General features: G+C 71.3%; 3 protein-coding genes across 7 annotated transcripts; 2 read left to right on the plus strand and 1 right to left on the minus strand.

Moving 5' to 3' along the window:
* Positions 1–1,669: 1,669 nt before the first annotated feature.
* C1QTNF1 (C1q and TNF related 1) lies at positions 1,670–6,909 on the minus strand. The gene is made up of 4 exons (XM_075518847.1): positions 6,763–6,909; positions 3,364–3,520; positions 3,099–3,244; positions 1,670–2,642 (listed from the first exon to the last, which is right to left on the minus strand). Exons 2-4 carry the CDS (start codon positions 3,504–3,506, stop codon positions 2,092–2,094), a joined length of 840 nt encoding a protein of 279 aa, XP_075374962.1. The 5' UTR covers positions 3,507–3,520; positions 6,763–6,909; the 3' UTR covers positions 1,670–2,091.
* On the plus strand, positions 6,907–11,752 carry CANT1 (calcium activated nucleotidase 1). 5 transcript variants are annotated; one of them, XM_075518826.1, is made up of 4 exons: positions 6,907–7,041; positions 9,607–10,246; positions 10,496–10,729; positions 11,189–11,751. In XM_075518826.1, exons 2-4 carry the CDS (start codon positions 9,628–9,630, stop codon positions 11,557–11,559), a joined length of 1,224 nt encoding a protein of 407 aa, XP_075374941.1. In that variant the 5' UTR covers positions 6,907–7,041; positions 9,607–9,627; the 3' UTR covers positions 11,560–11,751. The 5 variants fall into 5 exon arrangements, with proteins under 5 accessions (XP_075374941.1, XP_075374944.1, XP_075374943.1 ...); XM_075518829.1 differs by lacking the exon at positions 6,907–7,041 and adding an exon at positions 7,085–7,232 and having other exon boundaries at positions 10,526–10,729; XM_075518828.1 differs by lacking the exon at positions 6,907–7,041 and adding an exon at positions 7,098–7,232 and having other exon boundaries at positions 11,189–11,752.
* Positions 11,753–15,877: 4,125 nt separating this feature from the next.
* Positions 15,878–27,278, plus strand: TIMP2 (TIMP metallopeptidase inhibitor 2). Its single transcript, XM_075518848.1, has 5 exons — positions 15,878–16,241; positions 24,419–24,519; positions 24,603–24,711; positions 25,067–25,191; positions 25,602–27,278. Exons 1-5 carry the CDS (start codon positions 16,115–16,117, stop codon positions 25,800–25,802), a joined length of 663 nt encoding a protein of 220 aa, XP_075374963.1. The 5' UTR covers positions 15,878–16,114; the 3' UTR covers positions 25,803–27,278.
* Position 27,279: the final 1 nt, after the last annotated feature.

Below are 27,279 nucleotides of genomic sequence, written 5' to 3' on the forward strand. Positions count from 1 at the left end.
ATGGGACGTGTGTCCGGGGACAGGGCCACATCTCCCAGGATAGACTGTGTGTCCCGGGATAGACTGTGTGTCCTGGGATGGGGCCACATGTCCCGGGACAGACTGTGTGTCCTGGGATGGGACGTGTGTCCGGGGACAGGGCCACATCTCCCAGGATAGACTGTGTGTCCCGGGATAGACTGTGTGTCCTGGGATGGGGCCACATGTCCCGGGACAGACTGTGTGTCCTGGGATGGGACGTGTGTCCGGGGACAGGGCCACATCTCCCAGGATAGACTGTGTGTCCCGGGATAGACTGTGTGTCCTGGGATGGGGCCACATGTCCCGGGACAGACTGTGTGTCCTGGGATGGGACGTGTGTGCCGGGATGCAACGTGTCACGTTGCACCTGCAGGCCCTGCTGTGCAGACTGGGACAGAGCCGGTACCTGGGTGGCGGCCGCCCCGCAGCAGGCAGCCCTCCCCTCGTGCCGTGTGCCAGCAGCACCCGCAGCCCCAGCCCTGCTGCCCAGAGGGGCTGGGTGCTGCCGCGGGGCTTTGCCCCCACCGCAGGGCTGGGATGGGGCCCTGGGCTGGCCATGAGCAGGGTCCCTCCTGCAGGGTCCCTGGGGCCAGCCCATGGGGACAGCAGTGCCAGGGCCCTGAGGGTGCCGCCAGCCCTAGCCCGGCCTCACCTGGGCCCCCACCCGTGGGGCTGGGGCTCTGTGTAAGCTCAGCCGTGAGCCCTCCCTCCTTTCCCTGCTGTGCTGGGGGATGCTGGTCTCCAGCTGCAGCCCTGCCCAGCCATGGACCCACCGAAACTGGACCCTGACCCACTGGCTTCCCAGCTTGACCTCAGACCTGCCTCATCACCGCAGACTTGCCGGATGATCCGGACTCTTGGTAAACCCGGCCACCACCCCCGCCTGCCCTGCTCGCAGGCTGACGGGTCTGTTACTGCACTCAGCTCCCAGCTCCCAGGCCCTGAGGGAGCAGTCGGCGCTCATGGAGCCCAGCTTGTGTCTCCCTGCCTCTCCGGGGACGGTCTGCCCTTCCCTTCCTTTCCCTTCTCACCACCAGCTCAGCAGCACCGTGCCAGCCCATGGCTCTTGGGGACCCCCTGCACCCCAGGAGTGGGAACCTGCCCTGAGCCTCTTGGAGCCCCCGCACGCACAAAGCAAGAGGACGCGCTGAAAGAGTGAGTAGGACTTGAAATCGTGGGGTGTTTAATGTGGTCAGAAGCTGTACAGAGGGCGCGGGCAGCACGCTGCCCCAGGCCCCGCTCTGCTATTGCATCTACAAAAATACAAAGCCTGGGCAGCAGATAACCTAACTGAAGAGGAAGCAGCTGAGGCCAAAGGCCCCGCACCCAGGGCTGCCAGTGGGGAGCCAGCCCCTCCTCGGCAGCGTTGGCACCGAGCAGAGGCTGCGGTGGGGGGAACTGTGACGGGGACTTGCAGCGGGGAACTGATGCAATCCGCTCCCCCGCGGGAGCGCTTGGCGGAAGCGTCAGCCCAGAGGGTGCCCAGCGCCGTGCTGCAACATCCGCACCGTTGGGAGCCAGCTCTGCAGAAGGGAAGAGGGGCCCTTAGTGGTTTTGTTGCCTTCCCTGCTGGATGCTGAGCACCCTCTGCCCTTTTCCAGGAGGAGCCTGCAGAGCACGGCACAGTGCGAGCGGGGCAAGGGAGGAACACGGCACAGTGCGAGCGGGGCAAGGGAGGAACACGGTGCATGCGTTCATGCTGTCTCGCACCAGGGCACCGGCCGTCAAACCCGTTCGGCCGGTGCCAGCTCACAGCCATGAACCCCTGTGCCCCAGCAAAGCCAGCTCTGAAGCAGGCACAGGCGGGGGTGAGCTCCCTGCCGGCCCCGGGTGAGCAGCTGCTTCCCCGGTCACAACTGCAGCGGAGGCTGGACATGGCTCCGACTCCTCCAGGTGCAGCCACCGGCCTCCAGGAGCTGGGGGGGTATTCACACACTGGGGCAGCTGCTGGGGGTAGCGGCACATAGCAGGGCTAACAGCTTAATGGCGGGTAGCATGCCCGGGACGAGGGGGCCGCAGGGGCTCCTCCGACACCTGCCCCAGCGAGGGGGAGCAGGGGGGAGCGGGCGCTCAGGGATCCCCGCTGTACTTGATGAGATGGCCACTGAAGGTGATGTAAGTGTCGTACTCATCGCTGAAGACGGCGTTCTCGCGCTCGCCCTTGTAGAGCCGCACCCAGACCTCGTCCTGCTCCTGCAGCTCCAGCATGACGCTCTGGCTCTGCATGATGCTGCGGTCGCTCACCTGGGCGTAGAGGATCACCACCTCCACCCCGTTGCGCATGATGTGCAGGTATGTCTCCTTCTGGTTCCAGGTGTGCACGTTGAGGCTGAAGTAGTAGATCCCGGGGACGTAGCAGTAAAACTTGCCGGTGAACATGTTGAAGTGGTCGTAGAGGTTGACAAACTCCGTGTCGAAGATGAGGGTCTGGTAGTAGTCGTTGCTGTGCAGGGGTTTCTTGCGGCCCACCGAGAAGGCAGCGTAGTGGCTCTTGCAGCGCTCCCCCGGGGCACCCACGCTGCCCTTCTGTCCCTTGGGCCCCGTGTGGCCCCTGCTGCCGGCCACCCCCGTCTTGCCAAACTTGCCCTGCATGCCTCGCTCGCCACGGTCCCCCTTCTCGCCTGGGTGAAGCAGGAGGGACAGTTGTGCTGTCAGAGGTGGTGCCATCTCTAAACCCGGCGCCGTGGAAGCCCCTTTGCCTGACAGAAGGGGATGGGGACAGCAGGGACTCCCCCCAGCCCCTGCCCCCTCCCTGGGCTCTGCTGCTGCCCCCAAAGCCGCTGCCCAGAGGCCACGGGAGCGGGAGCAGCTCATGCCCCGGGGTGTCCCAGGCCCACCGCTCCTCTGCCCGTGCAGGGCGCTGGACCACAGGCACCAGCCCCAGCTTCTTGCTCCCAGTTTGTGCGAGACTGGCACCCCAGCGAGCCGGCACTGGGAGCCCAGCTTGGCGCTGGCCCTGGAGTGATGCTGGCAGACCAGGCAGGCTCGTGGTGCCTGGCAGCATGGGGTGTCTGGGCTGCAGGTTTGGCCACGGTGGCCACGGGCAGTGCCACGGCACGGGGCCCCCCAGCCCTCACCTTTCAGGATGGTCATGTTGATCTGAGGCAGGGGCTGGTACTGGGGGTAGGAGAAGCGCTGGTCGGGCGGCTCACAGCAGCGGACGCAGCGGGGCCGCGGGGGCAGCCCCTCCTGGGCACTGCCGGCCTTCTGCTCCCGCGTGGCCCTGGGGAGGGCAGAAAGCAAAGCGCAACAGGGAGCTACGGGTGGGAGCCGGGGCCCTTTGCGGTGCCAGGGCTGCCCCGTCCCCCGCTGTGAAACGCCCCGGCCCCGGGGTCCCCTCACCTGGCAGCGTGGTGTTGGGACGGTGCCTCCTCGGGGTCCGTCTGCAAATGCTGGTCGGGGCTGGGGCTGGTCTGGCTCCCCACGGGGCAGAGCAGCAGCAGGCAGGAGAGCAGCAGGACACCGAGCGCCCAAAGCCCCTCCATGCTGCGGCGGTGCCCTGCGAGATGCCGGGAACGGCTGAGGGGGGTGTCAGGGCCTGGCAGAGCCAGGAGCTGCCGTGCCAGCCTGGCTGTGCCCCGCGCTGTCCCCGGACAGGACCTGGTGCGCCATGCAGCCCCGGGCGGGGCACAGCTGTGCTTCCAGCCCCAAAAGGCTGCTCTTGCACCAGCCCTTGCCCAGCAGAGCCCGCACCGCGGGCACACACATCTCTTGCAGCTGCAAGGACCATCCGTACCTAAACAGCTGCTTTTAGCTGGGCCGTGTGCCTCGGTGACGCTGCAGGGAGCACCCGGGGAGACCCGCGTTTGGGGCAGCGCAGGGGCTCTGGGCTCACCAACAAGCTGGGAGCTGGGGCCGTGCAGCCCCCAGACACCTGGCACGCGTGGAAGAGGGGATTACCTGGGGAGCCGAGGGTGGAATGGAGCAGCCCTGTCCAAACCCTGGGCCGAGCACTGCTGCTCCTACTCAGCCCCGCTCCAGCTGCCTCCCACGGATGCCCAGGAGCTGCAACTCGGACTGTCAGCACCTGGGAAAATTGCAGGCAGCTCCAGATGCCACGGGGCAAATGTCGGGGTACGGCCCTGCCCGTTGTGGGAGATCCCAGACCTGCCCGGGAGAGGATCTGCATCCCTCCTCCCTCCCCAGGGCCTGCAAGGATGCCCGCTGTGCAGACCCCCTGAAAGGGACTCCTGTGCCCCAGGAGCTGCCAGCCCTCGGCCCCCACCCCTGTGCCTGGGACCTTGGTCTGAGGGTTTGCAAGGAGACAAGACCCGCTTCTCTGGAGACGTGGATGCGAGCTAGGAGCCAGCCACCACGGGGAGAAACCTTCCTGGGAGCCCACATCCTGCGTGGGGCCAAAGCTAATATTTGCAGTAGCCGGTGGCACCATGGCCCAACCCGCGCGGCTCCGCTGCCCTTCCCTGCCTTATCACAGCCGTGTGGGGCCGGGCACACAGCACCGTGCCCTGCAGCCCCGAAGGCGCCAGGACAGCCATGGCCAAACATGCGTGTGGCACTGCCCGGCTGCTCGGCATCCTGCGGCAGCAGGGTCCGAGGCGGTGCCGGGGCATGACCAGATGGGCACAGGGCCGCGGGCGTGGGCTGCCTGGTCCCACACCCTGCAGCGCCGGGATGGGGAAGGCTGCTCACCCGGCTCCTGTCTCTCCCAAACAGCCTCCCCCCGTGCTGTCTGGCCGGGCTCTGCCGGCATCCTGGAGCGCCTGCCCCAAGGGGCAAAGGGCCCCACGCAGCACAGCCCCGTGTCCTGGGGGTGGGCCAGGCCACGGGGAAGGGGCTTGGAGCGGAATCCTGCTGTTTTGGTGCAAGCCTGCTCTCTGAGCACTGGGGTCCCCCGTCAGTGATCGCCAGGCTGGGCCAGCCCCCAGGCAGGCCGTCCCTGTTGTCCCCCAAGCGCGGGGGCTGGCAGGGTCCGGGGACCAGGCGGGCAGGCGTGCTCCGGCAGTGGGCGCGGAAAGCGTTCGAGGCCAGGATGGATGCCTGGCTTATGAGTCACGTTCGCTGGGGCCGGGAAGGGGCAGAGGGATGGGGAAAGACTGCGAAGGGCTTTCCCGCTGCTCACACCCTCTGCAAAGGGCCCGTCCCCTCACGCGCTTCCTGGGCGCCTGTGTCCCCCCTGCCTCTGTCCCCCCCCCTTGCCCTGTGTCTCAGCCCACGTCCCACTGCCACTGCTGGGTATGGGGAGAGGCAGGGCTGTGGGCAGCCTGGCACTGCATCCTCCCTGCCCGCGCCCTGGCCCGGTGCCTGCCCGCACTCGCGCTCTGCTCCGCGGGCAGGGGAGAAGCGGACACAGGGGTGGAGGCAATGGAGCTGCCCGGCCAGGGGCTTGTGAGCAGATATCATCCAGGGGAGCCTTGGCCCTGGCTCTCTTCACCCGGCTTGGCCTCCAGCTGTGCCAGCCACATGCCAGTGAGCGTGGCACGCAGCCCGCCGGGGGTTTGGGAAGCCTGTGGCTTTCCCTCAGCTCTGGGACTGTCAAACCAGATATTCCCCTGGGACTCGCAGCAGGCTCAGCCCTGGGGAAAACACAGCTTTGCAGGCAACTGCTCCACAGGGAGAAGAAATCCTTCACCAGGATATTCCCACCGAGAAAGGCAGTGCGCTTCCCAGGCTGTCGTAGGGCTGGAAATGGAAGCAAGCGCGCCTCCGAGTGCGTGTCTCCTCCTGCACGCCGCAGGCGCGTGGGGCGGGAGGTGCCCGCGTGCACATGGGCATATGCAGCCCTGCTGAAGGGACGCTGTTTTTCCTATCGGGGTTGGATGCTCTCCAGGAGCGGTTTGGAGATTTAAATTCAGCGGCTGCTAAAGCCTTGGGACTGCAAGTCAAAACATCCTGAACTACATTCCAGGCAGCGATAAAGACCAGGATGAAACAAGAGCAAACCGCAGGGGAGGGATGAGGGGGCTCAGAGCAGCGGGGCAGCACGGAGGCAGCAGGACCCGCACGCCCACCGCGCCCTCCCCGCTCAGGGTGGTGGACGCAGCCCTCCCCGAGCCGCAGCGCCCGGAGCTGGGACTCCCTCGGGCGTCCAGGGACATGCTGGTGGGCCGGCCCCCCCCGCCTGCTGCTGCAGCGGCTGGGACGGTCGCAGAGCTGTTTGCACCCCCGGAGCCGTGCAGACCCGGCGGGCAGCAGGGTGGGAGCTGCCCGGGGCGGCCGCGGCCAAGGACCGGTGGGGAGGTCGCAGCCCCCCAGCTCCTGCGGCACCGGCAGCCCCGGCGGCACCGGCAGCCCCGGCCAGGCGTCGCGCTGGGGACCCCAGCGGCCACCGCGACCCCTGCAGACGCGCGAGGGGTGGCCCAGCCCTGGCTGTGGGGACCGGCTTTTCGGGCACACGGCTGAGGGAGGGCTGGGGGGCCGCGGTGGATCTGTGCGGGGCCCAGCCTGCGCCGCAGGCTGCAGCACCAAGCCCCTCCGTGCTCCCGGAGCTGCTGCGGGTCGGGCTGCGCCCTCAGAGCACCCAGAGGCTCGGCCCTGCGGTCCCCGCCGCAGGCAGGGCAGGGTCCTCACCCGGAGCAGGGGGAGGGACCGGTCTCCCTCCCGGGAGGTGCCCCAGGGGGCCCGCGTGCCTGCCGAGGCGGAGCCGCCTCCGGGGTGACCCCGCACCGGAGCCGCAGCCCCCGCCGCCGCCCGCACCCGCAGCCGGGTACGCGACGGGGCGCAGCTCCGGGGCGCCGGTCCCCGGGCCTGCGGGGGCCCCCCCCGAACCCGCCCCCCGCCTACCTCGGGGCAGGGCTGCTCCCTCCTGGCGCTGCCCGTCCTTCCCTACAGCATCGCCCCGCAGCCAGCCCCCGGGCGCGGGGCAGAGCCTGCCCGCGGCGGCCCGGCTGCCTCCCGCTCCGCCGGCCTCCCCTCCCCTCCGCCGGCCCGGGCGGAAACGCACTTTCTAGAAAGCGAAGGAGGCAGCGGAGGAGCGGGACGGGACGGGGCGCGCAGCCCTCCCCCTGCCAGAGACGGAGTTAACCGTGTGTGCTCCCGGCCCGCGGCCGGTGCTGGCCCGAGGTGGGGAACGGGGGCGGCACTGCTGGGAAGTGTCTCCGGAGCCCGGGACCGCGGCGGCCGCAGCTCCGCGCCGGGGCAGGGCCCCGCCCCACGCCGCGACAGCCGCCAGCCGTTCCCCAGGGCCGGGGGCACCGGAGCCTGCCCGGCCCCGGCCAGCGCCGGGCCGTTCGCGGGTGGCCGCTGGCAGCCAGGCACGCACACGCGTCCCGCAGGGTCCGTCCCCGCGCCCCGAGCGGCGGGGGGCCACGGGGCACGGCCGGGACAGCGCAGGCGTGGCAGGAGGAGCCGCGGGCTCGCCGGGGGGCCTGCCGGCACCGGGGGCTGCACCGGGGTCGTGCGCACCGGGGGCTGGGCCCACCGGGGACTGGGCCGCACGACCGGCTCGGCCCCCGCACCGCGGCCCGCCGTCGCTGGGCTCCAACCTCCCGTGCGCGGGAGGGGGGCCGGCTGCGGTCGGGGCTGGCCGGGCCCTTCCCGCCGGGCCAGGCCCGCTTCGGGCGCGGAGCGGAGCGGGCCGCGGGGCGGACTGCAGCCCCCAGCAGCCCCCGCGGCGCGGTGCGGGCGGCGGCGCGCCGGGAGTTGTAGTTCGCTCTCGGCCGCGGCGGTTTGGCCGCTGCCGGCTGCCGTGGCGGCGCGCGGGGCCTGCCGGGAGCTGTAGGCGACGGCGGCGGCGGCGGCTGCGCGCGGCGGCGGGGGAGGCGGGCGGCTGCGCTCGGGCGGCGCCGCGGTGAGCGGGGACAGCGGGGCGCCGGGACAGCGGGGGGCCGGGGCGCCGGGACAGCGGGGGGCTGGGGCGGGCGCGGGGCCCGGGCGGCGCTCGGGCCCTAAGGCCGGGCTGGGCCGCGCCTGCAGCGCGGGAGTCCCCGCCGGGCTGGGGCGGGAGCACCGCGGGCCCCAAGCGCCCTGCTGGGGCGGGAGCGTCGGGGTCCTCGGGGCTGTGCCCCGGGGCGGGGGTGCGGGGGGTCCCGGGGGCGCGGGGGTCCTCGAGGCCCCGCTCAGGCCGGGCGGTGCGCCGCCTTCCCGGCAGCGCGCTCGGGGAAGGGGCTCGGGGGTCCCCAAGGACGCGCCCGGGGGGGGGCCGGGGTGTCCCCGTTGTCCGTGCCCGGGGAGGGCCGGGTGTCCCCGTTGTCCGTGCCCCGGGGGACCGGGGGTCCCCGTGACCGTGCTCGGGGCGGCGCTGGGGTCCCTACCGCCGCGGTGGGGGCCAGTGCGCGGAGCGGGGTCCGCGGGGCCCTGCCGAGGGCGATGCTCTGCGGTCCCGGCAGGACGGAGGGGCTCTCCCCTCCCCGCGGGGTCCGTCCCCCGCTGCAGCGGGGCCCCGGGGCGAGCAGCCGCGTCCCTCACGGGCTCCCCCGTGTCCCGGCCGCGGCTGGGAGCGCAGCCGCCTGCCCGGGGCTCGGCCCCCCACGCTCAATGCGGCCTCTGTTCGCACCTCGGGCTGCTGAAAGGGACATTGAGGGCCCCGCGGCGCGGCCGCCTGCGGGGAGCCCGGCCCGTCCCAGCGCCAGGCCCCGGGCCCCACCGCGGCCGGTGGCCGGCCCTTTGGGGACAGCCCTGGGCCGGCGGCTGGGGACCCCTCTGCCCCGCCCCGGGCTGGGGGGGGGGGGCCGCTGCCCAGCGGGGTGTCCTTGCCCGGGGCTGCGTGGCACAGGGTGAGAGTGGGTGGCGCCGGAGCAGCTCCCAGTCGCGGGGAGCTGCTTGCTCCCCGCACCCTGCGCTGCCCGGAGCACCCGTCTGCAGGAGCCCGGGGAGCTGCCGCGTCCCTCGTGCTGCACGGAGGGAGGTGGCAGGGAGAGGCGCTGCCGGCGCCCTGGCCCTGCGGGTGGGCACGGCCCAGGGGGGCTGAGGGTACCCACGTGCGAGTCCTGCCCGGAGGAGACGCTGCGACCGTGGGCAGGCCCGGCGGGGTGGGGGGGGCTGCTGTGACTTTAAGGCTGGGCAGGTCGGGGTGTTCGTCCCTTGGACCCGGGCGCTGCGCTTCCTGCTCAGGCGCTGGCATCCTGCTCGGGTGGAGCTGCCACGTGTCTCCCGTGGGGACCTGGGGACACAGTCACCACTCACCAGCAGGGCCGGTTCCCAGGGGCCGCAGGAGCTCCAGTTCCCAGCCAGCCGCTCCAGAGGCAGCAAGGGTCATCCTCGCCGCTGGAGGGGAACCTCCTCCTTCCCCGGGGCTGTGCGGGGACGCTGCTCAGCAGGACACCCCAACGTGGGGCCCAGGGGCTCGCCCCGGGCTGGGGTGCCTCGGCTCCCTGCCTGGGCTGCTGCGGACCCTGGAGCAGGTAGAGGTGCTGAGTTGGTCGTGCGTGCCTGCCGACGCGCTGGGGCTCGTTCTGGTCGGGGAGCGCAGAGGCGGGGTGAGAAGGGGCCGAGAGTGGCTCCGGCAGCAAAGCAGCCCCCTTGGCATGCCGGCTCTTCCCTGCGCAAGGCGGCAGCACCTTCTCCTGCTGCAGGGGAGGGGATGGGGCCCCTCGCCTCTCCCTCGTGGCTGTGCCCTGCCGCCCTCCGAGCTCAGTGCAGCACCAGGCTCCAGTTCTCTGACCTGCTTCCTCCCCTCTTTGCCACCAGGTTCTCCTCGCCCCCAGTCTGATGCCCATCCCGCCCTGCCATGAGTCTATGAGCCCCCTCCGGATCAGCGTGGGTGGTCTGCCTGTCCTCGCGTCCATGACCAAGGGTGCTGACCCCCGCTTCCGACTGCGCTGGAAGGCCATCGTGCTGTCGTCGGCCTGCGTGGGATTTGTGCTGCTGCTCTTCTGCCTGCACCGGTCCTCCCCGGCACGGCACGGCCCACCCAACCCTCACAACTGGCAGCTCAGCCTGCAGGCAGGGGACCGCTACAATGACACCTACCCACTGTCCCCACCCCAGAGAAACCCCGAGGGCGTGCGCTACCGCATCGGAGTCATTGCGGACCTGGACACGCAGTCCCGGAGCTCTGAGGAGCACACCTGGTTCAGTTACCTGAAGAAGGGCTACCTGGTGCTGTCGGACAGCGGGGACAGCGTGACCGTGGAATGGGACAAAGATGAGAGTGTGCTGCAGTCCCACCTGGCTGAGAAGGGCAGGGGCATGGAGCTCTCCGAGCTGGTGGTCTTCAATGGGAAGCTGTACGCCGTGGACGACCGCACAGGAGTGGTCTACCAGATTGAGGGCAACAAGGTGGTGCCCTGGGTGATCCTCCCGGACGGGGACGGCACAGTGGGGAAAGGTGAGCTCTCCCGTCCTGCCCTGCAGGCGCGGAGCGGTGAAGCCCTTGGCTCTTTGCGGCTTGCCGGGGTGGGCGCTCCTTTTCTGTGACCCTGTAAACCCGGCCGAGACGGGGGCAATTCCTGCCTGGGGGACAATTCCTGCCCGGGGACCAGTTGGCTGTGTGGGGGAAGGCTGTGCCCAGCACCGGGCCATTTGGTGTGGCGTTCGGGGAAGCGGGGGCCGCTCTGATGTCTGTGTGCTGGCCGAGCCCCGGCTCGTGCCATTCTCTCCGCTGCAGGCTTCAAGGCGGAGTGGCTGGCGGTGAAGGACGAGCACCTCTATGTGGGGGGACTGGGCAAGGAGTGGACCACCACAACGGGGGAGGTGGTGAACGAGAACCCCGAGTGGGTGAAGGTCATCGGCTACAAGGGCGACGTGGGCCATGAGAACTGGGTGGCAAACTACAACGCGCTGAGGGCCGCGGCAGGGATCCGACCCCCAGGTACTGAGAGAGGCTCCCTCCTGCTGCCCCGTGTCCCGCTCCCTCCGGGGTTGGGGTCTCCCTCCCCATAGATCCTGGGACTGGCGTGAGGTTTAAAGGATGCTGGAGGCCAGAGACCTCCCCATATCCTGGTGGAGAGGCCAGAGCCTGCCCTGGCCAGTTTTCTCTCCTGTCTGTGCCACGAGCAGCTGGAGGGTGGCTCAGCCGGTGCTGTGCCTGGCAGCCAGGCCCCCGGGCAGAGGAGGCCGTGCCGGGGTGCCCCCAGCCGGCTCTGGGAGGGACTGGGGGGGCTGCTGCACGGGCAGCGGGGCAGGAGGAGGCGGAAACGTTCGCAGTGGTCGCCTGCACGGGGCTGTGACCTCCCTGGCCGTGGTGTCTTTTAGAGCGGGGAAGGGTCCCGCCCCAGCCTGGCGGGTGCCCCGTTTGCCCCGTGCCGTCAGACGCCGCTCCCTGCCGCAGGTTACCTGATCCACGAGTCGGCCTCCTGGAGCGACACCCTGCAGCGCTGGTTCTTCCTGCCGCGCCGTGCCAGCCACGAGCGATACAGTGAGAAGGCGGACGAGCGGCGAGGCACCAACCTGCTGCTGAGCTCCACCCAGGACTTCGGGGACGTGACGGTGGGACGTGTGGGCGAAGTGGTCCCCACCCACGGCTTCTCCTCCTTCAAGTTCATCCCGGACACGGACGACCAGATCATCGTGGCGCTGAAATCGGAAGAGGACAACGGCAAGATCGCCAGCTACATCATGGCCTTCACACTGGACGGGCGCTTCCTCCTGCCCGAGACCAGGATCGGGAGCGTGAAATATGAGGGCATTGAGTTTATTTAACCGACTTTTGCACTGGACCGGAGGGACGAGGGAGGCCGAGGCGCGCCGGGGCAGGCCCTGCCAGCGTGCCCCTAGCCGGGTGCGTGCCCCGGGCTTGGCCGAGGGGCGCCGGGCAATGCTCCCAGCTCTGTAGTTGGCCTTGGCATCTCCTGTAAAGCGTTGGCTCTGCTGCAGCAGGCGTGGTGCGAGTGTTTCGGCAGTGGCACCTGGTGGCAAGGGACTGCCACCACAGGGTGCTGCGAGCCCCAGCTCAGGAGGCAGACAGCTAAGTTCCCGTGCGCAGTTCCCCAGGCAGGCCCCGCTGCAGCCGTTAGCTCCCAGCCCCTAATTGCGACAGAAACCTTCTGCGGCGAGTTGGGGGCTCTGGTGACATCCGGGCTCTGGGTTTGCAGCCGAGGAGGAGCCTGAGCCCCAGCTCTGCTGCTCTGCCTCACGTCCCACCCCCGCGGTGCTCCCCAGCTGGAGGAGGGGGTGTCCAGCCGGAGCAGGGCGCCCGTCCCAGTGCCTGGGGGAGCGGGTCTGACCCGGGCCCCGGAGCCCAGCCATACTGGCAGCCTGTCCTGGGGCCACCCTCCCTCCTCTTCGTGTCCCCAGCACCTGACTTGGGAACGCACCGGAGACGTGGGCACAAGCGTCCCCGGGGGCGCGGTTGGCCGGATCCCACCCCGTTCCTGACCCTCTCGGGGTCAGGGTGACCAGGGCAGGGGGCACGGGGCCGCGGCAGGGTGTCGCAGCCAGGGCAGGCGAGGGCCATCTGTGATGCCATAGCTGCGGGGGATTTCATCAGGCTTTTTCCCCTTAAGCTGGTTTTTCTTCCCTTTTTCCGTAAGCTGGGTGAGGTGACGGCCAGGCTGACGTGTGGTCCTGGGCGCTGTTTTCTGAGGAGAGTCTTACGTGGGAGGGGACCGTGGCAGTGTCCCTCTGCCCCTGTCTCCGAGGACGCAGCAGTTCCCGCACCGCCAGTGGCACCGGGGAAGAGGCTTTTAGCAGCCGCAAGCGCCGGGGCCGGGGCTGCTCCTGGTGCTGCTGTACCAGCACAGCGGCTCTGCCTCCGGGGCTGGGGGAGGCAAGGGTGGCCCCAAGCAACTGATGGGGCCAAGAGCTGGGGCCGGGTGCAATTTGGGCACATCCCTGCGCCTGGCCCCGTGCCATTCCCGGCCCGCACCCCGAGGGGGTACACGGTTTGCTGGCCACGTGTCTTCTCCCAGCCCTGGCTGCGCACGGCTCAGGCCCCGGAGGTGCCTCTAGACCCAGAGCTGGGACCTGGACCAAAGCTGCCGGGAGCCGGTGGGCGGCGCGGCTGTGCCTGCTCCAAGGGCTGCTGTGCTCAGCGCAGGACGGAGAGCCAGAAGCACCAGCTTGGCTTCCCAGGGCCGGCAGCAGCTGGGAAGCATTCGCAGCAGCCCTGGGGCTTTGCTGGCTGGGGAGACCTCCCCGAGCTCGCCAGCAGTATTGTGAAATCGCAGCAGCAGCCTGTGGCCCCCTGGGAGGAACTTGCACAGGTCTCGGGAGCCAAAAGTGTGAAACGCGGACATCTGCGGGCCCCCGGGGCCTCCTTCCCACCCCACTGACCGCAAGGACTGCAGCTCCTGGCCTGGCCTCTGCTCCCCCAACTCAGCCCAGCCCCTGCCCCAGTTCACAGGGCAGCACAGCTTCGCACCAGCCACGAGCGAGGGGCTGGGGCCGGTGTTTGGCTGCGCGGTGCTCCTCCGGTTTGGCGGGGGAGAGCTGCAGGCACGGACCCTGCAGCCAGGTGGCAGGGGGACAGGGCGGCCATAGTGCCAGGACCCTGCGCCAGCGCTGGCTGCGGGAGTGGGACCTCCTCCCCTCTACCCCCCGGAGCCGGGCTGCCGTCCAGGCCCCGTGGGGACGGGTCCGCTGTGATACTGGGGTGACCTCCCGGCAGCCCGGGATGCCTGCGGGGATGCTGCCAGCGGAGCTGCTGTCGGAGGGACCCTGTGCCCGGTGCGGGTGGGAGCAGGCAGGGGTGCAGCGTGATAAGCAGCTGCCTCGTAGCTCTGGGGACAAGCCCCCAGCTGACAGCAACGTGCGTTTAGGCTGTTCGGGTGTCTCCCTGCAGCCGGGGGTCCCTGTTACCACCCGGCCCCTCGGGCAGCTCCGCCAGCAGGCAGGGCTTCAGAGAGCTGGGACTGGCTGTGGTTCAGGGGGGTCCTTTGGCCTTGGGCCCCCTGTGCCTCCCCTGCCTGCCCCGGTGCTGCCTCGCTCCATGGGCTGGCCGTGCTCAGGGGAGGGAGGGGGCCTGTTCCTGCAGCGGCTGGGCTGCGGTTGGGTAGGAGGACCCCCGGTGCAGAGAGCTGGGGGGGACAGGGGCCCTCCCAAGAGCCCAGCCATGCTGGCCCCATCGTCCCCCCCCGCCCCGCCCCTGTTTACAGTGTCCAGCACCTCTGCGAGCCGAGTGAGGAGCCCGTACGGGGCTGGACACGTGTTTTCGTTTAGCCCAGACAATGACTCACGCCGGCGCTGGGCTGCAAGCAGACGCACTCATCTCCTCTGCGGGGCAGCTCTGCCCCGGGCACGGACCTGTCCCCAGTGCCGCGGGCAGAGCTGGCCTCAGCCCATGCACGTGGCCTCTGGGGCCGTGCAGCACCCGGGGCACGTCCCCAGGCCGCGCTGGGCGCCAGCTGGCCGTGGGCCACGTTGGCCACTGTGCCTTCGCTTGCGCTTTGCTTGCACAATCTCTCCCAGCCTCGCTCGCCCTCCTGGCCTGGGGCCGGCGGCTCCGCAGCACCTGTGCTGCTCCCGGGGCTGTACCAGTGGGTGTCCCCGTGACTGTCCCTGCCCTGTGGCTCCTCCTTGTCCCCTGGGCTCAGCCAGGTGGGGAGCTCTGCACCCTGCTGGGAAGTGGGGCCTCCCCACACCGTGTCCCCCTGCGCCCCCAGACTATCCCGCCAGCTGCCCTGCCTGCCTGCCCTTGCCCTGGCCCTTTTCCTAGCGCTCTGGCTGGACCCCCTCTCGCCCCTCCTCGTGCAGGCAGGATACCAGAGGCCTGGGAGGCTGCCGGGGCCTGGAGCAGCGGTGCCGTGTGGGCAGCGGGACCGTCAGCCCCTGCCTCGCCACAAACAGGACCGGGCTGCAGCGTCCCTGGGCCCCCAGACCCGCAGCCCCGGGGTGCCCTCGGAGCAGTGCGAGTGCCCAGCAGCACCAGGGCGTGCGGCAGCACCCGGCACCGTGGGCAGCCGGGCCGGCAGGACTCCTGGCGACCGCTGGCAAAGCATCTGCGAACCGTGTGCCCTGCAGTGGAGCCGGGGACCTGGAGCCCCATCTCCAGGTTTCATCCAACATCCCAGCAGTGTGAACACGGTCACCTCCCACAGGTTCCCTCCAGGCTCGAGCAGGGCTTGGGCTGAGTTTGCCTGCCCACATTCCCGCTGTTTCTTCTCATCCTAAAGGGCAAGGAGCTCTGACGCCTCCCTCAAACATGAGTAGCCGTGGCAGGGCAGCTCTGTGGCAAGAGGCTGGCTCAGGAGCGGGTCGCGTGGCCGCGGTGCTGGCTGTCCCCGCCAACGCGTGCCCGCAGCGCCCGGCTCGGCTGTGCTCAGAAGCCGCGTCCCTGCCCAGGGGCAGAGCTGGGCTCCCCGCCCGCCTCGCCGGGACGAAGGCACCGCTGGAGGGATGGAGCGCGCTCGTGCAGTCGGCGGGCGCGGGCGTCCAGGTGCGGTGAGACCGGTGGCATCCTGACGCCCTCCGCGGCGATGCGGCCAGGCCAGGGCCGGGGTGAGGCTTTTGGAGACGCGCTCCAGGGGTAGAGGGCTGCTGGCCAAGGGGGAGAGGCCCGAGGTCCGCGGGCGCGGCCCGGCGGCGCAGGACCCGCGGGTGGGCGCAGCCGTGGGCCAGCGTGCCGCGGGCGCGGCGGAGGGAGCCGGCGAGGGGGCACGGGCGGCGGGACGGGCTGAGCCGGGGGAGCCGGAAGGAGAGGAAATGCTTGGGCACAGACATAATCGCAGCCCTCCCCTGCAATTTACGGCTCCGCTCGGCGCGGGCCGGGCGCCAGGTCTGCGAGCCGGGGCCGCGCTCCCGTGCCGGCCCTCGGCGCCTTCCCCGCCCGCCGGCCCTGCCCCGCTGCCCCGCTGCCCGGCCCTGCCCGCCGCCGCCAGGCCCCGCCCGGGCGGAGGGGCGGCGGGTCCCGGGGCCGCGGAGGGCGGGCGGGGGCGGCCGGGATGCGCGGGGCTCGGCCGGGGGCGGGGGCGGCCGGTGCCCGCGGCGGGGGCCGGGCCGGGCCGGGCCGGGCCGGGGGAGGCGAGCGCAGCGCGGAGCCGCATCCTGCGGAGGGGCGGGAGCAGCCGGGCTGGCCCCGCGCCATGCAGAGGAGGAGCAGCAAATCCCCGGAGCACGTTAAAAAGCGAGGCTGAGCGGCAGCCGGGGAAGGAAGAAAACACCTCCCTAGAAGGAGCGGAGCAGCGGCCGCAGCAGCGCCCGCAACGCCGCGCAGGGGCCGCGGCTGCCGGACCCAAACTTTCCGGCGGCGGCTCGGCCGGGCCCGGCGGTGGATGCGGCTTTCTCGGCCGGGTCGCTGAGCCTGCAGCCCCGCCGCAAGATGCCCGCCGCGCTGCCCAGCCTGCTGGCCTGGCTGGCGGTGCTGCTGCTCGGCAGGGCCCGCCCGGCCGACGCCTGCAGCTGCTCGCCCATCCACCCGCAACAGGCCTTCTGCAACGCGGACGTAGGTGAGCGCCGCCCCCGCGCTTTGTCCCCGCGGGGCCCCGGAGCCCCGGCAGGAGCCCCGGCAGCCCCGGAGCCCCGGCCCGGCCCGGGCGAACTTCCCGGCGGGGGAAGGGGCGGAAAGTTGGCGCGGAGCGGCCGGGCTCGGCGGGCGGGCGGGGAGCGGGCGGGGAGCCGGGCAGAGCCGCCGCGGGCCCCGGCACCTGCCCGCAGCCCCGCGCGGGTGCGGGCTCCGCGCCCCGGCCGGCCCGGGGGTGTGTCGGCGGGAGCAGATGCGCGGCCGGGCGCGGTCCGTCTGTCCGGCCGGCCGGGGAGCGCCCGTCCCTCCCCGCGCGTCTCGCCGTCGCGGGGGGACCCTCGCGGCCGCGCCCGGCATCGCTCCCCGGGGCGTCCCCGCGCGATGCGAGGAGCCGCCGGAGCGCGGCTCTGCCCCCGCCGCGGGGCCGGGGCCGGGGCCGGGGCCGGGGCCGGGGCCGGGCCGGGCGCCCCGCTGCGCAGCCCCGGTGACACGGGTGAGCCCGGCCTCTCCCAGCTTCGGTGAAACCGCGGTGGTACGTGGCAGCGCGGGGAGCTGACGGCCCCGGGGGAGGCCAGGGCCCTCCGAGCGCGGCCGGCACCGGCCTGGAGCGCGGAGCCAGCACCAGCCCGGCAGAGCCAGCCGCGCCGGGCTCGGTCACCTCCCGTCTGTTCCTTATTTCCAGGCATTTCCTCTCCCCCGTCCCACTTTGTTCGGCTTGGATGCTGCTGAAAGGGAGGGCTTGGCAGCGCCGGGATCTGGATTCCTCTTTCTATGAATAATGCCCTTATTAAATTTTAACATATTAAACAAACAGACCAGCCCCAGTTCCTGACGCTCCCCTTTGCAGGGCCATTCCCCGGCTCAGCTGGAGAGGTGACATTCCCAAACACTTAGGCAGCCCCAACCTCTGGACGGCCCTGCCCCATCCCCTGCTCCTGAGCCGGGATGCTCCTGATGGATTCCCAGGCTCCCCTCGCCCCGTCCGGACCCCGCTCCCAGCGGTTCTCCTCCACGGGGGCAACTCCCGCGGCATCGGGCTGCTGCCCCGTGTGCCCCGGCTCTGCCTGGCCTTGCTGCTCGGCACAGCGTGCCGCGAAGCATGTTGGGGACAGGGAGGTTTCTAGACAAAATGGAGCACTGAATTTTTGGAGCTGCTGCTCGAGCCGGTGCCTCTGGACCGCGGAATCCCCCGTGCCCGCTCTGGCAGTGGGGCTGCGGCTTCCCGTCACACTCTCATCGGGCTCAGCTTTCTGGGGCACTCGTGACTCACTGCCGTCCCGGGGTGCTGGCTCAGCCGTGACTCAGCTGCTGAGTCACCGTCTGTCTCAGCAGCCCCGGCCGTCTCAGCCGTCCCCTGGGAGGCTGCAGCGTGGCCGGGCAGTGGTCGCCTGCGGCTCGGGCTGCCCCGCTGCCCTCGGCAGGTGCCTGTCCTGCGGGCGCCCAGAGCCCGTCCTGCCGAGGCAGCCTCCTCCCGGGCTGTGCTGCCTGCAGCCCCGGCACCGCCTGCCTCCCAGCCCGAGTGCCCTGTGCGGCTCGTCTGGATCGGTCGTGTCTTGTGTGGCCCCGGGTGGGGACAGTGCTGCGCTGGGGGGAGCAGGGTTCATCCCGGGATGAGCAGCCCAGCCTTCTCTTCCCACACAACACGGATCCGTCTCCTGCAGCCTGTGATCTCTGGCCTTCCTGCTGCTTCTCGTCTTCCCCTCGATGCTCTCTGGAGCTGGGAGGTTCCTCAGCCCGCTCCGTCCCTGCGGGCGCGCGGAGCCTGGGGAGAGCTTGGGGCGCTGGGTGCTGCCGGGACCTTCCCTGGCTGCTTGCGGATGGAGCGGCCCGTGTCCAGGCTGGGCCCTCGATGGAGATGTGGTGGTGGCGGCCGATGCCCTGCGGTGCCGGGTGCGCTTGGGGTGGCCGATGAGCCCCGAGGCTCGCGCTCAGCCCTAGGTAGGGGGGAGCTGGGTGAGTGCGGTGTAGGGTCCTGGCCCTGTGGGGCTGGGATCCCTGCTCCGTAGCATGGGGAGAGCCTGCCATGTCCGTCTGTGCCTCCCCACGGCCCCTCTGCCCTCTCTCGTGCCCCCGCAGCCGGCTCTCTCCTGGAGCGGGGCCGCAGCAGCCGGAGCCGGGGCTCTGTTTCCAGGTGGCACAGGGGGAGGCGGATGCGGCTCTGCCTCGGGCATGGGGTGCCGGAGGGGGTGGGGGTCACGGAGGGGCTGGGAGTCGTGTCGCTGGAGCTGGTGACTTGGAACAAGTGACCTGGCCGGCCCGCACTTGCGCTTCCTGGCCCATGAGACGGGCAGCGGTTTTCTGCAGGGCCCAAGGCCTCAGGGCTGCCCCATTGCTCCCCGGGCCGTGCCCAGGCGGTGGAGGCCGATGGCTGCTCTCTGCCTGCTGGGGATTTGCTCTGCTGGGGCCGCTCGGCTGCGGGAGATGCTCGGCTGCCAGGTGGGGACGTGGCCGGGCCGGGGGCCGCAGCGGGAGACCCGGCTTCTGCTTCACCTCCTCTGGAGCAGCGGGGGGACGCGGGGGGGGAGGGAGGTGATGCTGAGCCCTTCTGGGCATGGCCGTGGCTTTGGCCTTGCGCGGCTGTGCCGGCTCCGGGAGGGGTCGACGGGGCAGCGGAGAGCGGGGCCTCGCTGTGCCGCCTGGGACGGGAGCCACCTTGGATGCGGCCCCCGGCAGCATCGCGCCGATCCCAGTTGTCCCAGCGCTCGGCTCCTCGGGACGGGGTGCAGGGAGCACGGAGGCAGGGGAGGAACGGCGGGGGCTGCCAGCAGCCGGCAGAGACCGGGCCGAGGAGAGGGTTTGGGGAGAGAGGTGGGAGCAGGCCCTGCTGAGGGCTGCCGGGGGGAGCGCGCTGGCCGGCAGGCCCTGCCGAGCCCCGGCGGGGCAGGGGAGCCGCTGGTCCCTGGTGCCGCCCCGCCAAGCTCCGGCAGTCGGAGCCTTTCCCGTGCGGCTGGCGCGGAGGGGCCGTGGGCTGACTGCTGGGGCTGCCGCTGATTGGGCCCCATCCCGCTCCCGTCAGAGGGCCGGGATGACGCACGCGGCCATGGCAGCGCGTAACCCGCGGCTCCCGCGCAGGCCGGTGGGCGAGCGGGGCCTGGCGCCCCGGGGCTGCCTCCCCCCTCCCCGTGGGTGCTGCCACGCACCGGGGGAGCCCCCGTGGCCTCCGCCGCTTCTCCCCGCGGGGCTGCCGTGCTCGGCTCCGCGTCCCTCCCGTCTCCGCATCCCCAAAGCCGCCCTGCCGCTGTGCCGGGGCGGGGGTGCCCTGCCCCGCTGCCCCCGCAGCTGCCGGGGTGCGGGCAGGCGTTGGGGGCTGGTTGCTGCCTTCGTGCCAGGCAGGGCTGGGGCCGAGTCCCTCCCAGGGGCGGTTTGCCGGCTCTCCATCTCCGCCGGCCTCAAGCGGGGCTGGAGTGACCCCGGGGCTGCCCCCGCTGCGGGGACGGGCGCCCGGGCTGGCGGTGCCGGGCGGGCAGTGCCGGCACTGGCAGCCGGCCCCTTCGCGCAGCCGGCGCCCAGCAGCCCCGGAGAAGGGAGCTTTGTTCCCTGGCCGCTCAGCCCGGCAGCGGCCCTCGCGGTCTGTGGGCACCGGCGCTTCCCGGGCAGCCGCGGGCGGGTGCTGGCGAGGCCGCGCAGTGGGGTCTGGGATGGGATGGCGGAGGAAGGGGTGGCAATTTGGCACGGCTCTGGCCAGGAGGGGGGTCCCGGGGCCGAGGCTCCCCCCTCTGCCCGTGGGGCACACGCAGGCAGGCGCTTTTCCGCAGGTCCCCCGAGCTGGGGCGAGCCACGGCAGGATCCACCCTGCCTGCAGGGCAGCACCCACGCAGCTTCGCCTCTTGGCGGGTCTCACCAGCGCAGGTCACCTCTTCCAAGCCCCCTTTCCTCCTTCCCCGGGGAGAGCCTGGGGCTTCCGCATCTCCCCGCAGGGTCTTGCAGCACCTCCCCGCTGGCTGCCCACAGCGGCTCCTGCTGCGATGGCAACCGTCCACAGCAGGAACCCCCGGCTCGGCGGTCAGAAACACGGGGCGCAGCCCCTGAGCTGGGGCGGCTGCGCGGCGGGGTCCGGGGGGGACAGCGTCCCGCCGGCTGGCAAGCCCAGAGAGACCTCCCGGTGGGTTTGTGGCGCTGGGTGACTCTGTTTGCCCCCAGCTTTGCTCCTGGAGCTGCGCCGCAGCCCCAGCGTGTCCCAGTTGGTCGCGTGCTCGTGGCGCAGCCGGGAGGAGCGGTGCAGGGTCGGCCGGGCCCCGGCGTGGGGCCCTTCCTCATGGCACCGCTGCCCGCTGTGGCGTGGGGACGCTCCGCTGCGGGACGCCCCGGACTCCTCGGCCCCAGGCAGCCGCGGCCGGTCAGGGTGGGGAGTCACCACCTCCTGCCAGCTCCCACGGACCCCCACCGCTCTGCAGCCGGGGGGGGGGGAGATGCCCCTCTCCCTGCCTGCCCTTGTGCCTGCTCCCGCATCCCCCCGTGGGCAGGAGGGGGGGGCAGCGAGGGGCAGCGCCGGGAGGCAGCAGGCGGCCGCGGGCTGTGCCGAGGCAGCTGCGGCGAGGTGGGGGGGTTATCGAAAGCCCTTGGAACCGGCACCAGGCCCGAGTCCCCCGAGGCAGCGGGCGCAGGGGGGCAGCCCCGCTCAGCAGGCACGGTGCGGGGGGCTCCGGAGGCCCCGGCTGCAAGCGCGGCCCTGCTCATGCAGCAGCTTCTGTGCGGAGTTAAAGCAAACGCTGGCGCTTCTCCCAGTGCGGAGGCAGGAAACGGGCAGCCGGCAGCCTCGGCACGGGGGTGAAGCCCCCTGCCCTGCCAGGGACCGACCCCGGCGGCAGAGGGCAGCGAGGGGACCTGCTGCCTCGCAGGGGTCTGCCCCCGGAGGGGTCCAGGGTCCTCATTACGGGGTGGCCACAGCTTGCAGCCCTGGGGCCAGCACAGGGTTGTCACCGGTGGGGCTCCCGCCCTGCCGGGAGGGGGTGGCCCCACGGTGCATCTTCTGGCCGCGGCTTGTCCTGCCTGGGGAGGGAGCGTTTCCAGCATTGCCCCGGTCGGACTCGGTCATCCAGTGCCAGCGGTGTGCTGCGCCTGCCGTGCGCCCAGGGAGCCGGGAGAGCCTCAGCTCAGCCGCACGGAGGGTCTGGGCTCCCGTGGCTGGTGGCTGTCCAGGCCAGCGGCAGGAGTGGTGGGTGACGCGGCTGACGGGGACATTGGCATTTGGGGAAGTCCGACTGCCGGTCTCTGAGCACCCGGGGGTTTCCTCCGTCCCTCAGCCCTGCCTCCTTGTCCCGGGGATCTCAGCCGGGGTCTCCTCCGGGGCTCCCCTCCGCGATGCCTGCGGCTCACCCTCCTCGCCGCTCCGGTTCCTGGCTGGCGCAGAGCAGCTTGGCTGCGCTGCTGGGGTCTTGGCGGGGAAAGCGCAGCACAGCCGTCCCCTCCACAAAGCCGCACTGTTCAGAACAAATCCGCCTAGAATTGGGCTGCATTTTTGTCAAGTGATTCATCAGCACGTGAATGGAAAAGGCTGGAGCCCACTGAACCAGTAACCGTTCCCCACGCCTGGAGCCACAGGGCCGGAGTCGGCGCGCGGCTCTCCAGCTCGTTGCACCCAAGTTACGCCGCAGACGCGTGTGCAGCAGCGAAGGGCCTGGCGCGCGGGAGGACGCGGCAGCCGCTGGGTCGGGGGGCGAGGGGCGGCCCACGCCTGCAGTGACCCAGGCGCGCTGCCGGCAGAGGAGCGGGCGCAGGCGCTGGCAGCGGGCAGGGACCGAGCCGGTGCTTGCCAAGCAGAGCTCCTCCAGCCTGGGTCGGGACCGGGGCGGGGGCCTGCGCCGAGGGGCTCGCCCCGCTGCGGGCAAGGAGCCTGGGGCTGAGATGCTGCCTGTGCTGCCCGTGTGCCCAGGCAGCCCGGCCCTTCCCCGGGGAGGGGAGCACAGCCGGGAAAGCCCTCGGTGCAGCCTCGGTACTGGCGGGCGTTGCATCCGCCTGCCCCGCACCGAGCGACTGCCCGCATTGACGGGGGGCGGCTGTTTTGGGGAGTCTCTTCCCCGACCCCTGCGCCGGCCACCCCGGTGCTGATGGCCCCCCTCTCCTTTCAGAGTAAACTCAGCTGGCATTACCGGTACCCACGTGGGGCCGTGCCCCCCTGACCTTCAGCTTAAATAGCCCATCCGCGTGCCCCGCGCCCCACGGTATTTATAGAGCACGGTCAGATTCCCTCTCCTTGCCGTGCCAGGCGAACGAAGGCAAGCGCGACTCTGCCAGGCTGGCAGGCACCCCCGGCTGCTCCCACCCCAGCACCCTTTGGTGGAGGACACGAGCCGTGTCCCCAGCTTGGCTGGCGCTTGCCCTCCCGCCACCCCGGCCGAAGCGCGGCTCCCCGTTCCCTACCCCGCAGCACGCACGCGGAGCGGGGCTGGCAGGGCACCGGGGTGCCCCCGAGGAAGAGGGAGCTGGCCTCCCCCGCGATGGCGGTCCCCTAGCAGAGCCGGGAGCCCGGCAAGCCGCTGCCCCGCAGCCGGGCCCCCTCTCCGGCTGTGAGGGTGCTGAGCAGGAGCTGCGGCTTTGGGGCTGCCGCTGCCCCCGTGCCGCCAGCGTCCCCGGCGTCCCCGGTGCTGCCTAGGGCTGGCCAGGAGCTCCCGTCCCCACACCGGCGGAGGGGACCAGGCAGGGCAGGGAGCCGCAGGTCTCGGCGCAGGGACCCAGGCCCCGCACGCCTGGGCGGCTGCATCCACCGCACGCAGCTGCGACCTGCGCGGCGTGGCACCGAACTAGGCGCCGTGTCCCAAGCCGGTGAGTAAGGGTGAGCTGGCTGCCTGCTGCCTGCCTGCCCTGCCCGCCCTGGGCGCCCCGCAGGTCACTGCCACGTGCCGAGCGCTCACATGCCGGTTTGTGTGTCCCCGGGCTGTGCTGGCAGTGTGACCGCAGGGACCCTTCCATGGCAGAGCCGTCCCCGCATCGCTGTCCCTGGGCTCCGGGGCGCTGCGGCCTCGCCGGCCCTGGGGCACCCAACCTTGTCCCTTGGCACCGGGTGCTGGGAATGCCCCGGGGCTGCGCAGAGCTGGGAGGGCTCTTGCCTTTGGCCGGACTGCTCGGGGCTGCCGGCTGGGGAGCTCGCTGCCTCCCCGCACTGGGTCGTGTTTTTCCACTGCCCTGGCCCTCGGCGTCCCCAGGTTATTTTTGCAGGCAGCGAGGGCAGGAAGCGACACCCTGCGGCCCCCGGCCCCGGGAGGATGCGGTTTCTGTGCCTGCACGGCATGAGGCTCCGCGCGCAGTAGCTGAGGTCTGGCGGGGAGCCGGCAGCCAGACCATCGCCCCGTGGCAGCTGGGACCCCTCCATGGTGGGGAGGGGACCCCGTGCTCTGGCTGTGGGGCACGAAGGCAGCCTGGCCCCGGGACCCCCCGCTCCTCCGGTGTGGGGGTGCGAAGGGGCCAGCGGGGGCCTGGTGGGGCTGGGGACCCCGGCACGAGCTGCCTGTGCGGGCACTTGGTGGGCAACACTGGTGCCTGTGCTGGCCGCGGTGAGCAGCCGGGACGGTGCTGCGGGGACGCGGCTCCCGCCTCCCTCTGCGCCCAAAGGTGACCCTCCAAATAGCTCCCTCTGCCCTTTTCTCTTCTAGCCGTGCCAGGCCACGCGGGCGCTTGGCCGGGGCCCTCGTCAGAGACCGGTTTAATTAATGACAGTGGGACAAATACCGCGGTGCTCCCAGGACGCTGCTGGGCAGGTTTTAGCCGTCCCAGTGCCATCTGGGTGATGGGCAGGAGCCCGGGCAGGGCCAGCCTGCGCCCACGAATCCGGCAGGGGCTGGGCAGAGACGGAGCCAGCGGTGGCCAAGGGCGACCAGTCCGGCACGGCTGGCGGCGGCGGGGCCAGGCAACCCTGGGGCGACCTCTCCTTGTCACCCCCCGTGAGGGTGCTGCTGCAACGCTGCCCGTCGCCGTCTCACGCGTGCCAGAGCCCCATCCCTTTGGGGACAGCGCCTGACAGCCAGCTCTGCGGGCAGCGGGGTGTCTGCGGGGAGGGCAGCGGGGTTCGCTGCGGGCAGCACGGGCAGCTGGCCCCGCGCGAGGGTGGGAGCCCCTGTGGGATGGGGGGGCTGAGCGGGACCGTCCTGCCGGGGCAGCACCACGTGGCGCTGGCGGCACCGCCGGTCCCCAGCCACCCCTGCTGACCTCAACACCTCTCCATTGCAGTGATCCGAGCAAAGGCCGTCTCTGCGAAAGAGGTGGATTCGGGGAATGATATATACGGGAATCCGATCAAACGAATCCAGTACGAAATCAAGCAGATCAAGGTAACGGGGCACACGGGGACAGGAGAGTGGGGGGACCGGGGCAGCCTCCGTGCCGGCGGCTCACTCCCGCCCCTTCTCCCCAGATGTTTAAGGGCCCTGACAAGGACATAGAGTTCATCTACACGGCTCCGTCCACCGCCGTGTGCGGCCGGCTGCTGGACACCGGCGGGAAGAAGGAGTATCTCATCGCAGGTGGGTGGCCGCGAGGGCGGGCTCTCGGGGGACGTTGTGTGCCACCCGAGGCGCCTGCGACGCGCGTGCCCGCTCCCCGGGCACGGGGCCCCCGCCTCCTCCTCCTGCTCCCGCCACCAGCCCCCGGTGCACCCCCCCGGCTGCGTCCTGGCCGTGCTCGGCAGCCCCGGGCTGTGGCGGGGGCAGCTGGGGGACGAGCCTCTGCTTCCCGGGGTTCACCGGGGACGGTGCACGGCGGGAGGGGACAGGCTGCAGCGGTCCCCAGCCCCCCAGGCCGGGCTGAGCCCCCGGCACCCCCAGTCGATGTCGGGTGCCTGGGGAGACCCTCTGAGCAGCCTGTCCGGCCTCTCCCCAGGCAAGTCAGAGGGCAACGGCAAGATGCACATCACGCTCTGCGACTTGGTCTCCACCTGGGACTCGCTGAGCCCAACCCAGAAGAAGAGCCTAAACCAGCGGTACCAGATGGGCTGCGAGTGCAAGGTGAGCGGCCGGGCTGCCCCTGAGCACGGGCTGCGCCCCGCCCCCCACGGCAGCGGGGTCTGCAGCCCCGAGGCAGGCGTGGGCGCTGGGGTGAGACGCTTTTCCCCGTCCTTGAAGGGTGACGCTGTGCAGGGGGCACAGCACGCGGCTGGGGACGGGGCAGGGCGGCCGAGCCTCCAGTGCTCCAGCTGGGAACCGAGGCCGGCCCTGGGACCCGCACCCAGGCGTTCCCTCAGTCCCCCCGCATCGGGGCCGCGGCCCCGCCGTGCCCCCCAGGGACGGGGCAGCCTGGCACCCCTGGTCCAGAGCTGGACCACCAGCCCCAGACGCCCCGTGCTGCTTCCTCCCGCCCCCCTCCCGCCCCGGCGTTCCCTCTCGGGGTGGTCGGTGACGGTCTCTGTTGTGCGCAGATCTCGCGCTGCCTCTCCATCCCCTGCTTCGTCTCCTCCTCGGACGAGTGTCTCTGGACAGACTGGGCGATGGAGAAGAACAACGTGGACGGGCGGCAGGCGAAGCACTATGCTTGCATCAAGAGGAGCGACGGCTCGTGCGCCTGGTACCGCGGCATGGCCCCCCCCAAGCAAGAGTTTCTCGACATCGAGGACCCCTAAGCCAAACGAGCGCATTCCAGTAGCCAGTAGAAAAAACCTGCGAGATGTTAGACTGGTCCACGCTGATATCAATTCCTGGAGACAGCATGAAAATCTGCTCGGCCGTGGGGGTCCCCGGGCTGCGGCGGCTGCCACGCGCGTGCAGGGGGCAGGGACGGGGACCCGCTCTGTCGCAGGCATCTGGCAGCCCGTGGCTGCGCTGGGCACTCCCACGCTTGCAGCGGGGCTGAGCGGGGCGCGGGGGCACCCCCCTGCCAGGGCCACGTCCCTGCGTGGCCACGCTCAGCCCTGGCGCCCGGGAAGCTGTGAAGGAATCGAACCCTCGCGAGTGGCGGGAGCTGCCCGTCTGTGTAGCAGGTCTACCAGCGCCCCTGCCACGGGGGAGCGGCCCCAGCAGCTCTCGCCAGGCAGCCCTCCCCCCCTCCAGCACCAGGGACCCCGCTGTCCCCCTCTCCACCCACCACCCGTCCGTCCCTTCAGGGTGCAGGAAGGGTACAGCCCTCCAGGCAGAGGCTCCGGGGGGCTTTACCGTGCGGCAGAGCCCCCGGCTGCGTGCGAGGGGCTACGGGCCTTTTGCGGGGCCGGACGGCTCCCGCGCAGGTGCCTTGTCCCAAAAACCTGGAGGGGCACGTTAGCACGGCTGGCGTGACCCCCCCCGCACGCACCCGGGCGCTGCTGCCCCTCTCTCCACATCCTCCTCGCCCCACGGGGATACAGAGGTGGGCGTGGGGTTCACCGCCTTCCCCAGCATCGCGGGGGGGGGGGGTCCGTTCCCACTGCGACCTCCTGCACGAGCGGAAGGCTGCTGCCAGGCCCTTCCGCAGCTGCCGCCAGTGGACGGGCTTAGCCCCGCCAGCCTCGGCAGGCAGGCAGCAGGGCTCGGCAGGGAGCTCCCCCTCGGCAGGGCACCAGAGGCAGGAGCTCCAGCGGCGCGGGTGCAGGGCGTTCATCATCGCCTCGCGCAGCTGTTTGCCGAGCCACGCCGCGGCCTTCGGCAGCGCTGCGGCATTGTGGCCGGTCGAGCGCAGCCGCAGGAAAACCCGTCCCCTCCGGTGAACCCTCCCGCGCACCTCGGGCCCCGCTTTCTCTGAGCCATTCCCACGTTGCAGCGGCGCTGGCGTGTGCCGCGGAGCTGCCCGTCCGCGACGCGGGCAGCACCGGCACGTGCGCCGGCCGCCCCTTACCGCAGCTTTGGGAGCGTGCCGGGAATAATCCCCGCAGGCCTGCTCCGGGGACGTTTTCATGCTGTGCGTCCCTGTAAGGTTTAAGATGTCGTACTGGACCAGTCTGGGCAATTTCAACATATTAAAGAGAAAAATTAAAAAGAAAGAAAAAGAAAAAAAAACCCCCAACCTCTAATCAATCCCATATACGACTCCCGTTCGCTTACTGTATGGTTATATCATATGTGCCATTTACTCCTGTCTCTGCTGGTAGTCTATCTTTGAGTGTAATACTTCCACTGTTTTGCCACCGG

Source organism: Mycteria americana, chromosome 16 (assembly GCF_035582795.1).
Source record: "Mycteria americana isolate JAX WOST 10 ecotype Jacksonville Zoo and Gardens chromosome 16, USCA_MyAme_1.0, whole genome shotgun sequence".
NCBI lineage: Eukaryota > Metazoa > Chordata > Aves > Ciconiiformes > Ciconiidae > Mycteria > Mycteria americana.

Bases quoted from the DNA above. Each gene is read 5' to 3' on its own strand.
- C1QTNF1 (XM_075518847.1), bottom strand. From the start codon at position 3,506: ATGGAGGGGCTTTGGGCGCTCGGTGTCCTGCTGCTCTCCTGCCTGCTG. The intron at 3,245-3,363 runs GTGAGGGGACCC...TGCCCTCCCCAG, and splicing joins TCCCAACACCACGCTGCCAG to GGCCACGCGGGAGCAGAAGG. The intron at 2,643-3,098 runs GTGAGGGCTGGG...TGCTTCACCCAG, and splicing joins CAACATGACCATCCTGAAAG to GCGAGAAGGGGGACCGTGGC.
- CANT1 (XM_075518826.1), top strand. From the start codon at position 9,628: ATGCCCATCCCGCCCTGCCATGAGTCTATGAGCCCCCTCCGGATCAGC. The intron at 10,247-10,495 runs GTGAGCTCTCCC...GTGCTGGCCGAG, and splicing joins GGACGGCACAGTGGGGAAAG to CCCCGGCTCGTGCCATTCTC. The intron at 10,730-11,188 runs GTACTGAGAGAG...TCCCTGCCGCAG, and splicing joins GGCAGGGATCCGACCCCCAG to GTTACCTGATCCACGAGTCG.
- TIMP2 (XM_075518848.1), top strand. From the start codon at position 16,115: ATGCCCGCCGCGCTGCCCAGCCTGCTGGCCTGGCTGGCGGTGCTGCTG. The intron at 16,242-24,418 runs GTGAGCGCCGCC...TCTCCATTGCAG, and splicing joins CTTCTGCAACGCGGACGTAG to TGATCCGAGCAAAGGCCGTC. The intron at 24,712-25,066 runs GTGGGTGGCCGC...GCCTCTCCCCAG, and splicing joins GAAGGAGTATCTCATCGCAG to GCAAGTCAGAGGGCAACGGC.